The sequence below is a fragment of the Colossoma macropomum genome, unplaced genomic scaffold, assembly GCF_904425465.1.
Source record: "Colossoma macropomum unplaced genomic scaffold, Colossoma_macropomum, whole genome shotgun sequence".
In the NCBI taxonomy this organism is placed as follows: domain Eukaryota; kingdom Metazoa; phylum Chordata; class Actinopteri; order Characiformes; family Serrasalmidae; genus Colossoma; species Colossoma macropomum.
In genome coordinates, this window is record NW_023494801.1 from 34,377,243 (window position 1) to 34,389,869 (window position 12,627).

General features: G+C 41.2%; 1 protein-coding gene across 1 annotated transcript in view; it reads right to left on the reverse strand.

Moving 5' to 3' along the window:
- LOC118821855 (multidrug resistance-associated protein 1-like) overlaps nucleotides 1-12,627 on the reverse strand; it is a 73,967-nt gene that overhangs the window by 21,487 nt on the left and 39,853 nt on the right. Inside the window, exons 11-16 of the mRNA XM_036590604.1 lie at nucleotides 11,633-11,725; nucleotides 9,693-9,896; nucleotides 7,699-7,845; nucleotides 7,445-7,532; nucleotides 3,224-3,293; nucleotides 1,957-2,083 (exon numbers count right to left, since the gene is read on the reverse strand). Coding sequence (XP_036446497.1) covers nucleotides 1,957-2,083; nucleotides 3,224-3,293; nucleotides 7,445-7,532; nucleotides 7,699-7,845; nucleotides 9,693-9,896; nucleotides 11,633-11,725 — 729 coding nt within the window. The remainder of the gene's footprint in view (nucleotides 1-1,956; nucleotides 2,084-3,223; nucleotides 3,294-7,444; nucleotides 7,533-7,698; nucleotides 7,846-9,692; nucleotides 9,897-11,632; nucleotides 11,726-12,627) is intronic.

A 12,627-nucleotide genomic window follows, 5' to 3' on the forward strand; every position in this document is an offset into this window, starting at 1 on the left:
TTGCACAATAGAAAACTGGTTATTTTATGATGATACAGTTATGATGGAGCTCTCGACTGCTAGAATACACAATGCTAAGGCTTCAACAATCAAATATGGGGAAACTCAGCCAGTAACGTTAGTGCACTGAGTCAAGCGTTTGATGGAAAATAAGGGATATAGAGCAGCTGTACTGTAATGCATGGACTCTTTTTACTGTATGTGTTGGTGGGGTTATGTAGGCGTATATGTGTGTATATGTATATATACATACATATATATGAGTTGTCTTTGTTTTAAGGTGTTTATCTTTTAACTATTTTGTCTCGGCTTTCCAACTGAGGGTGGATGGGTGGGAGGGAGGGAGTTCGGGGGGAGAGCATTTATTTGTATTGGTGATATCGCTGGACATCCCAGCTAATATGAAATATTTAACTGTCGCTACATCTGTAAACGTGCCTGCTCTCCTCCAGAGAGTGTAAATTTTTGGTGTAAAGGCAGGGAAAACCTCTTTCTGGTGATGTCGGGAGAAGGAAGGAACTTTTGTAAACCTGCAGCTGCTTTGGAGTGGATTTGGTCTGCTGGTTTACATTAACTTATGCAGAAAGAAGCCAGATAGCTAACATTACTGCTAGGAAGCCTTACTGCGACTGCAGTAACTGTCTCCCCATCATCATTATAGTGCAGAGCATGAATTACTCAAACCGCAGAAGTGACTTATCAGATAAGAAGGACAGCAGGCTAAAAGCTGAAGTTAGCAACGTAGCTGGCCATCAAGATCTACCTCCGATTTTCTTTTTCTCTCTGGCTGAAAGGGTTGAAACTCTCTGATGTTCATTTTGTACCGAATCATTGTTTTCTTTACAATTTTGTCTGATGACTGAGGCGAGGCCGAGGTGTATAAAGATATGCTAACGCTACCCTTGTTGTATTTATTAGCCTATAACTTAGTGGCAAAGAGTAGTGAGCGGTATAGTTGAAACTGCTCCTCAGGGTTGGGGTTGGGTTTAGGGTTGGGGTTGGCAGGTATAGAGGACGCATATATGAGACATATATGAGAGGTGATGTGGCTGATTCCAAATGCATTTCATGGTTTCCTAATAGGATCTAAAGGTTTTCATCAAGAAAATAGTGGTCTGTATTGGAAACCATTTAGCCAATTCCCATTAGAAAGCAAACCCATTAGGAAAGCCACTGTTATATATATAATATATATATATATATATACACACACTGATCAGGCATAACATTATGACCACCTCATTGTCCATTTTATCAGCTCCACTTACTATATAGGTGCACTTTGTAGTTCTACAGTTACAGACTGTAGTCCATCTGTTTCTCTGATACTTTGTTAGCCCCCTTTTACCCTGTTCTTCAGTGGTCAGGACCCCCATGGACCCTCACAGAGCAGGTACTATTTGGGTGGTGGATCATTCTCAGCACTGCAGTAACACTGACGTGGTGGTGGTGTGTTAGTGTGTGTTGCGCTGGTCTGAGTGGATCAGACACAGTTTTGCAAAGTAAAGAAAACAGCAAAGAAGCCCTGAACATGGTTTCAGATGTATCGTCTCTGTCGGAGCAAAACCTTGTATCTCCAAAAAAACTGAGAAAAAAATGTCTTTAATGTACCTTTGGGCTGTTTCTGTTGGTCCATTCATCATGAAAGGGTAACTTTCATATTACAAAAATAAGTAAAAAAACAACAAAGAAATACAGAAATTATGATGTTTTTCTTATTGGCAATTTCTTCCGCCAAAAAAAGTAGTTCCACCACAAGTGGCGGTCATAATAACACAGGTAGACCATTTTTTCAACCATTAAGATTCTGTGGGCGGGGCTAACTGTTAAATGAATAAACTGGGTGCCCTGAAACTGACACCCATTACTAAACAAGGACAGTTTGGAAGCTGTTTAGAATGACTTCAGAGACAAAGCTCTGCTGTATCGATGTGAGGATGGGTGATGTGGTCGTACCTTCACTGTGACGTGTCCACTCTTCTTCTCCGTCTCTCCCAGCATGGCAGAGAGCAGGGAGGATTTGCCGCTGCCCACGTGACCCACCACCGCCACCAGTGACCCGTGAGGCACTTTCACACTTATTCTACACAAGACACAGAACCAGGCAGTGATCAGGTTAACCTTGATGATGATGATGATGATGATGAGTGTGAACTCTTTCATTTTAATCAGTGTCACTAAGCAGATGTTAAGAGTGTATTTTATTACAATTTAAATTTGCTAAACATTTTTTTTGTCATTCATCGAAACAAACAGAGAAGTGTGTGTATAATTATTATGTAACTTTGTGTTTAATTATGTAATTAAGTTACTGCATTTAAAAGATTCAGCACAGGGAAGTAATAACTCTAGATAAAATCCACCTAATTATGCGCAATTATCAATCGATCAATCAACCTTTATTTACACTCGGAATGCACCGAGGGAGACCCTCATTTACAACGTAGCCAACGCAGAGATCAGGGACGGAGAAGTTAAATAGTAAAAACATAACAAATGCTAAAAGGTTATAATAATCATAGTAGTAAATTACAAATTACAAAAAAAAGTTCATAAACCATTAAAATCACAACAATATAATAACTTAATAAATAAGATAATAATGAGGATGAATTAAAAATATAATTAATAAAATAAATAAAAGAATAAAAGATGTAAAACAATAGCCTGGCAATATATATATATATACATATATTTATTTCAAATGTTCATGTGACACCAGAGAGTGAAGCTTCAGAGTCTCCTGTAATGAGTTCCAGCTCACTGGTGCTGCAGCTAAAAGCAGATTTCCCCATCTCTGTAAAAGCTCTCGACACCTCAAGGGTCCAATCACTGGAACGAGTCTGATAAACTGCATCATTTACACAGAGCAGTTCTGTGATGTACGATGGCCAGTAAGAGCTTTATGGATAAAAAGAAGCCAGTGTGTCTCCCGACGCACAGACAGAGGTGACCAGCCAACCTTCTCATACAGTACACAGTGATGGGTCTGTATGGGTCATGAGTGATGAACCTAAAGCAGAGTGGACACAGTGGAGTCTAGAGATTTTAGAGATGCAGATGCACTTAATCAGAGTAGACGATAGCACTGCTTCAACCATCTTTTCCTAGTGTGCATTGGAAACAGACTGTGTTTTGAGACCTGGAGGCCAGTTTTTGCCTCGGTTTACATGTTAATATGGTGTTTAAATGAGTGTTATGTAACCCCGTGGTAGCAGCTCACCTCCTTAAGCATGGTGGTCCGTCTCTGGACCAGCTGAAAGTGCCGTTCTCTATCACCACACTGTCGCCGTCTGTGGGAAGAGAAAAGCCAGAGAAAAACGTTACTATATGTTCAATAAGGGTGGGAAAAAAATCGATTCTTAGATGCATCGCGATGCGGACGTGAACGATTCTGAATTGATTCACAAACGTCAAAAATCGATTTTCTAAATATTTATTTTATACCGTAATGTTGACGGAACGCAAAAGGCGGGACTTGGAAGTGGGTAAGTGCAGCGCCCGGACAGTCTGTGGCGGCACATAACAGAAACACTACTGGATGAGTGAGAAATCCGACCGGCTCCCTCTGCATTAAAGCCAGGTTAGGTCAGGAGTCACAACACAAATGATAAGAAGAGCCATTTTGTCCTTTCAACAAAAATCAAACCAGCTTGGCAGCCACAACATTTAATATCCATTGTGTCTCAGTGTGTGATGGTGTTCTAGTATAGACTAAACAATATAAACGAGAGCGCAGACTTACTTTGCTCTGCTTTAGCTTTAGCTCAGCTATAGCCGCTCTCCTCACATCTACAGCAGGAAGCTTTTCCTCAAAAGTAGATCAGTTTCTTGTAAAATGTCTCTCAACGTTCGACTGTTTTACGAGGCTGAAGTCGCTTCTCATTCTCCAGCTTCTTGTTCGAATTTACCCATTCCACCTTAAATTCTGACCGAGGCACTGAATGTAAATGCAGCACCATTTAAGGTGGAACGGCAAAATTCGAAAGAGAAGCGACTTCAACTTCGCCACTTTTTAGTGTTTGACAGTCTCTCGTTGCAGATTTAACGTATCAGGAATCAACAGCACTGCTTATAAATATGAATAACGCATCGTTGCTGTGTGACCTGCAGCCAGTTTTCAGTCGTTGCAAAACAGGGCTTTCGCGCTACTCTACGCACGACCCGTTTCGAAGATATTTTACTGACATCACTAAAGAAAACGGGTAGGTTGTAACGCGCTGCGTGGTCGTCCATCACCACTGGATCTCATTTCACCGTAACAGCATTTTATCACAGATGAGTGGCAGCAGCGTCTCATGTGCTCCAAACAAGAGCAGCGAATGAGAGCCTTCCAGTTCAGCCGCATCACTTCCATTTGATTTATTAATAAAAGAGACTGGAAGTGAATTCATTATGGATCATTACAAATACTTTGCTTTAAAAGTTCCAAGTCGTCACACAGTGAGAGAATAGAAATCATGTATAGAAAAATAAGATGCATCGATAATCGTTTTATAATCGCATCACAGCCTCTGAATCGTAAGCGAATCGAATCGTGAGGTGCCTGGAAATTCCCACCCAATGTTCAATAATAAAAACGCTTGACTCTGTTAACCCTGACATATATGATTATAATAATAAGCTTCACCATAATCCAGCGTACAGCTGAAACATTTGTCTGAAAATGATCAAATGTGCCCCAATTTTAGCTCCTCCTCCAAAAAATAGATTAAATACACTCTCACAAAAGTTAATCAAGGGTTCTTTAGTAAAGGCAGTCAGTCTAATATAGAAGCATGAGTTCTATAAAGAACAATTTGCATGTCTAAATGGTTCTTTACATGGTGAAATAGTTCTTCAGATTGATGGAGAATGTGTTATATATGGTTATACAGATTCACTCGAAAGAGGCCCCAAATATTCTGTAATAACTCTTTCTAGGATGAATCAATCTGAACCAAACAACGTGCAATGAGCTCCTCAGTATATGGAGCTTCGAATAAGCTGGGATGCCCCTGTGTCGGAGTGACGAGGTAGGCGCCGGACAGCCGTTGCAACGTTTAACCTCTCTAACGCTTGCTGATACGTTCAGGAACACAGAGCACTGCGTTGGCAGAAAACAGAGATCACTTTCAGCATCACATGTAATGCAATCGATTACACATACGACAAGGTATGTAGCGGATTTTTTTTGGTTCAGATTGCTTCATCCTAACAGGAGTTACAACAGAATATTCGGGGCCTCTTTCGAATGAATCTCCCTGTATATAGAACCTTTCTGAAAATAGTTCGGTATAGAACCAAAAAGCGTTTTTCTGTTGTGACAACTGTACTGGTTCTTCAGACTGATGAAGAATTTGAGGTTCTATATAGCCCCAAAAAGAGTTCTTGTATTGTTACAATGTCAAGTTTGTCACAGTAGAAGAACCCTTTTTGGTGCTATATAGAACCAGTAGAGTTGTCACAACAGAAAAAACTCTTTTTGGTTCTATATAGAACCATTTTCAAAAAGGGTCTATATAGAACCTTATATAACATGTTCTCCATCAACCTGAAGAACTATTTCGCCATGTTAATAACCATTTAGGCATGAAATGGTTCTAAATAGAACCATTGCCTTCGCTAAAGAACCCTTGAAGAACCATTTTTAAATGTGTAGGAGTACAGTGAGGTGTCAAAATCTAACTTAAAGGATGAAAATGAGGCTTAAGAACGTTGTTTTTTTCCCGTCGCTCTCCTCCGTCTCAGTTTTCGCCCAGACGTGTCTTGAATTTCGGTTTCGGCTGGTCATTTTCCGTTTGGTGCATCGTTAGAATAAAGGGCTGATGCCAGTATTGCGTGGGTACGGGGTGTTTAGTGGGTATTCGTGGAAGTGAGGGGAAGTGAGGGGCTCCTCCATACATTAACAACATGTTTATGCCGAGGAGAGTTCTCATATTAGTGTGAAGGTTAGTGTGGGTTAATCACAGGCCTGCTGCTGTGGTCACTACAGTCTACAGTAATGATTCCTCTGAGAGGAGTGTGAAACACGGGAGCTTTCCCTGCAAAAACATCCGGTTATCCTGCTTCAGCTCCGAAGGACGACCTCAGTTATGACTGCGGAGCAGAAAAAGGCATAATGCGGTCAGCAGCCAACGCATGAAGTCATATACTGCTGTGGACGTTTGGGCCACATTCCACAGCCACCTAATGCCCACACAACTGCCTCGGCGCTCTGAATTATAGGCGTACAGCCTCTGTCTGCAACAGAGAGACCAGTTTTGTGGTACTGTAACAGGAAGGCCTCTGAAACCGAAACATCATATCGCAGCACATTTACATGTAAAATCCAGCCTGTTGTCCGCAGAGAGTTTCCTGTTGGGCAGCTCCAATAAGGCGCGTTTACAGGATTGTGTTTGACATCAGTGTGACTCACAGTTTTTACTGGGATGTTATTTAGATGGTAGGATCCTGTATTCAGTTTCCTTCTGCTGCTTTTATGACGCATAAAAAAAAACGCTTTTATTTGCCTACGAGTATTATGATGTGGGACATCTGTGCTGCTGGACAAAGGCAAAATACAATAACTGCATAGGCGTAGTTTCCATCTTCCCACACTGAGGGAAATCTGTAAACCGTGCGGGTTTTCTCTTACTGCCCAGCTCTCATAATCCAGAAGACAGCATTATTAGATAATTAATAAAAATCCATCCATACTACAACTACACCACTGATCACTGTTCTACGCCTGGTTATGAGGGTAAACTATAGTAAAGAGATCTAAAGTGGGTGTATTTGATTAAAAAATCCATCTGAAGGGAAATTTAAAAGGTTACGCCACACCCGTTTACACTTTTGCACCACACCCAGTTAGTTACCCCACACTCATTTCCATAGACACGCAACGTTTTCCGTTTCACGGATTATTTACAGGATTACCCACCTTGGATAGAAACTGTATTCCGAATGGCCTCAATTGGACTAGACTATTCCGATTGAGGTGTATACATGGACGTATTCTATTCCGACTGAGCTATTAGTGGGATTATTCATGGATTATTAGGCTGCATGTAAACGTGGCTAGTGCTATATTGTTGTGATCGATGCCCTCTGTTCTGTACCCTGTGGGGGTCTTTCTGCCCCTCTCCCTGCCTTAGACTTTCCATGTATGCACATGGAAAGGCAGGGAGGTTCCAGAACAGAGCCATACCGCCAAATATGCCTCACTGCAAATGGAAAGAAAGGAATTTCTTTAAGAAAGTTTTGGTGTAAACAAAAAGAAATATGACGTGTGAGAATCAGCTTTATCTTATTACGAAAGAAACTACGGTTTAAAGGCAGAAAGATATTTGGCTGGACAGCAGCAGATCTCAGAGCCGCTGTTGCCATAGTTACCGCTCTTTGCCTTTGTGTTGCGGTGTGGTTCGTGACGTGCTGGAGTTCAGTGGTCAGATCGCCACTGAAATGTTTGTCATCCACTCACCAGCGCTGTAGGGAGCTCTGACCACACCGTCCGGCTTCAACTCATCCTGACAGAGGAACTTTCCGAGACGCTTCAGCGAGACGACGGCCTGAGCAGGATATGACAAAGCATGAGAATAAGGTCATAATAATAACATAACTTCTGAAAATAATAGACGGGGAAAACCCCTGTGTTTGTGAATGTGAGACTGCTGTTGTGAAGGCTATTTCGACTGTCAGATGACCGCCCGCTGACCGCAGTGTGGTCAGACTTGCCTGCATGGTGGTGCTCATTGCGAATGGGAGTTGACTCAGCGGAGTCTTCAGGATGTTGATGAGCGCCATGGACACGAAAACCTTCTGGGCATCCAGAACGTTCTTCTCATCGATCAGCACGTACACTCCGAACATGGCAAACGCGATCTGGACACGAGAGAACGTTCCGCTCAGTCACAGTTCAGACGAACTAACCCTCAGTGACACACAGCATTTCTGAGAGTGTTCTTTAGTAAAGAATATGGTTCTGAATAGAACCATGAACACTCAAAGAACACTTTGCATGCTTAAATGGTTCTTTGCGTGGTGAAATGGTTCTTCAGATTGATGGAGAATGTGCTGTATATGGTTCTATATAGCACCAAAAAGGGTTTTGCTATTGTTCCAATACAAGCTTTGGTGCCCTTTTCATGAAGGTTCTATATACACTGCAAAAATGTGTCTTGTCAAGTGAAATAATCTTAAATCTAGTCAATATATCTAATATTTCCCATTATTGTGCACTGATTATGAAATTATCCAGCTTATTTCTAGACATTATTTACTTGTTTTAGGTAAATTTATTGAGTAAAATTCTCTCATTAAACTGGCAGATAATTTTGCTGGTTTCAAGCTCATTTCTTACAACAAGCTGAATTATCTACCACCATAGTGAGATAAACTGACATAATAAAATCACTTTAAACAAGTAAAAAAAGTCTAAAAATAAGGTAAATAATCTTACATTAAACTCATAAAACAAGAGAAATATTAGATTTATTGACGTAGCGTAGAACCATCTAGAGCACTTTCTCCATCAATCTTAAGATCCTTTTCCTCATGCAAAGGGTTCTTTGAGTGTTCATAGTTTTATTTAGAACCGTTTTCTTTACTAAAGAACCCTCAAAGAACCATCTTTTTTAAGAGTGTGGAAAAGGAGATATTTTAATATGATTTGAATATGATGAGAAATTGTCATGCATACAGCTTTGTTTTGCACACTCTCAGAAATAAAGGTACTGAACTGTCACTGGGTCAGTTCCCCTCTTGTCACTGGGGTGGGACCCTCAAGGCTCCATCTCAGTACCTTTAGTCAGGGAACATAACTGAACCATAATCCACTGAAATGATATGTTCTAAGCTGTACTGACTCCACACACCCCGTCTCGTCTCCAGGCTTTTATTTTACTGTTCTGTATAAAACATTCGGTTATGAAAAGGTACAAATACGAACTTTTCACCTGGAAAAACTTATTTAAGGTTCACAATCAGACCTTAAAACCACTGTTGGACCTTTGAGGAACATTTACACTGTTTGTACCTTAATGTCCTTTATATTTTTACTGTTTTAGACTTACAGAATATAATTTGAATGTAACTGTAATTATTGCAGTCATAATTTCGTGATAATACAGGGCAAAAGTCAGAGACCACTCTTCATTTATTTCCAGTTTTTCAGTGTCAGGAAAAAAATCAAGACACATATATTTAACTGAAAATTACATCACAACTAAATCTACTCTCAGCTGTTTGAGTGTCAATGAGTCGCTCTTTCCCTTTATTCCAGCTTCCACTCTTTTCAGGAGACTCACTTTCAGTTCCTCAAAGAATCTGCAGACACACCTCCAAAGTTCAGTCTTAGAAGCTGGTTGAACTGTCTTTTTCCTAGTAAGAGCATCTTGACAACTACACGTCCTTTCAGACCCTTAAACGTGAGCTTGATTTTCTCCTGTTTAGCTAATTGAGACTTAATTGTGTACCAGGTCTTCCAGGTGGTCGTTAGGAGTCACATTTTCACTGTAACTCCATTGTTGGAAACACCTAACTCAAGTGGATTATCTTCTATCTACTCTCCTCAGAAGAATCTCATGAGAAATGAATAACTCGTACTTAACGGCTGCAATTAAAAATGAAGAGCGGCCCCTGATTTTGGCGCAAACCAGCCGTCACTCAGGATCATTAAGGGATTAACTGCTGTGGTTGTTATCACAGAGTGATTAATGTGGACGTTGTACCAGGAAAGTAGAGGAGTTGAAGGAGGCGATGGACACTGAGTAAAGGATCTGAGACTTTTTCAGGGCCTTCAGCTCATTTTCCCTGTAGCCCAGAACCCTCTCCTTGAAGGCCTTCTCCCAGGCATAGAACTTCAGGATCTTTATCCCACTCAGGATCTCATTCATCAGCTTTATGCGTCCATCCATGTACTTCATCTGGACCTCCTGAGTGCAGTTAAACACACATCAGATCAAGAAAACACATTTATTCATTACTTTAAAGTGGCACAAGGTGAGTGTTTCTAATAAAGTGACCAGTGGGTGGAAGCACAAGGTGAGTGTTTCTAATAAAGTGGCCAGTGAGTGGAAGCACAAGGTAGGTGTTTCTAATAAAGTGGCCAGTGACTGGAAGCACAAGGTAGCTGTTTCTAATAAAGTGGCCAGTGGGTGGAAGCACAAGGTGGATGTTTCTAATAAAATGACCAGTGAGTGGAAGCACAAGGTAGGTGTTTCTAATAAAATGACCAGTGAGTGGAAGCACAAGGTGGGTGTTTCTAATAAAGTGGCCAGTGGGTGGAAACACAAGGTAGGCGTTTCTAATAAAGTGGCCAGTGAGTGGAAGCACAAGGTAGGTGTTTCTAATAAAGTGGCCAGTGGGTGGAAGCACAAGGTGGGTGTTTCTAATAAAGTGGCCAGTGGGTGGAAGCACAAGGTGGGTGTTTCTAATAAAATGACCAGTGGGTGGAAGCACAAGGTGAGTGTTTCTAATAAAGTGACCAGTGAGTGGAAGCACAAGGTAGGTGTTTCTAATAAAGTGGCCAGTGACTGGAAGCACAAGGTAGCTGTTTCTAATAAAGTGGCCAGTGAGTGGAAGCACAAGGTGAGTGTTTCTAATAAAATGACCAGTGAGTGGAAGCACAAGGTAGGTGTTTCTAATAAAATGACCAGTGAGTGGAAGCACAAGGTGGGTGTTTCTAATAAAGTGGCCAGTGGGTGGAAACACAAGGTAGGCGTTTCTAATAAAGTGGCCAGTGAGTGGAAGCACAAGGTAGGTGTTTCTAATAAAGTGGCCAGTGGGTGGAAGCACAAGGTGGGTGTTTCTAATAAAGTGGCCAGTGGGTGGAAGCACAAGGTGGGTGTTTCTAATAAAATGACCAGTGAGTGGAAGCACAAGGTGGGTGTTTCTAATAAAGTGGCCAGTGGGTGGAAGCACAAGGTAGGCGTTTCTAATAAAGTGGCCAGTGAGTGGAAGCACAAGGTGGGTGTTTCTAATAAAGTGGCCTGTGAGTGGAAGCACAAGGTGGGTGTTTCTAATAAAATGGCCAGTGAGTGAAGCACAAGGTGGGTGTTTCTAATAAAGTGGCCAGTGAGTGGAAGCACAAGGTAGGCGTTTCTAATAAAGTGGCCATTGTGTGTGCTAATACGCAGACACCAGATGCTGAGATATTTCAGGCTTCAATATTGCTGCTGCTAATGTTTTTAGCTATGACGTTCTGTCCATTTTCATAGATCAGCACGATGCAAAACGAGCTCATCCTTTATAAACAGAGCTCATCCTTCAGCATTTTATATTATAAACATATTGACCATTAAACTCAGTCCATATGACCACTTATACATGCGAAGAATGGAGGTCAAGGAGGTCCATTCTGTTAACAAGGCCAAGAAAAGTATGTGTCACTGCCCAGCACTTGTTATTCCGAGTTGGGGACAAAGCAAATGAATGAATTTTGCTTTTACTGCAGTGGGAAACCATCTGTGGTCGCTTTCCATGTGTGTAACTCGGAGGCATCAAAGCAGCAGAAGTGTAGATGCTGCCCACACACTTTCCCTGTTTGAACAGAAACAGCTGTGGCGCGGCTGGACGCCGCAGTCTGCTGCTTAACAGCCACTGATGCCGCAGGACAAACTAAACACGGATACAGTGTTTGTTGGGCTAAATAGAGCAGCATGAATCGTACCTGCAGTTTACTCCGCATCTTGGCAATGAGGCCGTTCAGAGGGAAGATGAAGATGACCGTGGCGATTCCGGCTAAAGCAGATGGACCCAGGCGCTATAGCGGGGACGGAAATGAGAAAATGGTCAATATTTACAGTTCCGTGAAAAACCACATACACTCGGGTGCCAGAATGTAACAGCTGCACTGTTTAAGGTGGAACGAAAAATTTGAATAAGAAGCCAATTTCAGCCTCAAAATACCTGAGCTGATAGATTCTCTATGTACTATTTACACTGCAGTTTTACTGTTGGTCAGACATAAATATAGTTACATGCAAAAGTTTGGCCATTACTGGCCAAATACATATTTTTCTTTTTTTATTTTTCAAGTGAAAAGACGTAAACACAATTATAGCCCAAACTAATAAAAAATATATAATTTTCCTGCAAATGTTAATACACAGTTACTTTAAAAAACAGAAAATTAAAACAAGAATTGTGACTTGTGTAAAAGTTTGGACAGTTCCTTCTCAGTACTCAGTTAACTCATTAGGCCTTAATTGCCTCGTTAGGACTGGTTAGGTAGGTCAAGAATTGTCGTTAGATTTTCATCAGCTAAGAATAATATATTTTCTGACTCTCTAAGCCTCTTGCTAACACTCAACAACCATGAGCTCCTCTAAACAGCTGGCTGAAGATCTGAAAATGAAGCTAATTGATGCCTAGAAAGCAGGAGAAGAATATAAAAAGATATCAAAACACGTAATTTACACTGTCTGAAAAGTCATTACGAAGTGGCAGTTAAGGGGAACTGTGGAAATCGAGGTAAGGTCTGGAAGACCAAGAAGACTCTGCTCATAGATAGAGCTGCTCATATGCTGGCTAGAAAGGCAGTTAAGGACCTGCATATGACATATGACAGCAAACGACCTGCAGGAAGCATTAGCTGACACATAAGTTGTGGTGCAACTTATTACATCAGCAGGAAACCTTACCTGCAACCTCATCACAACAATC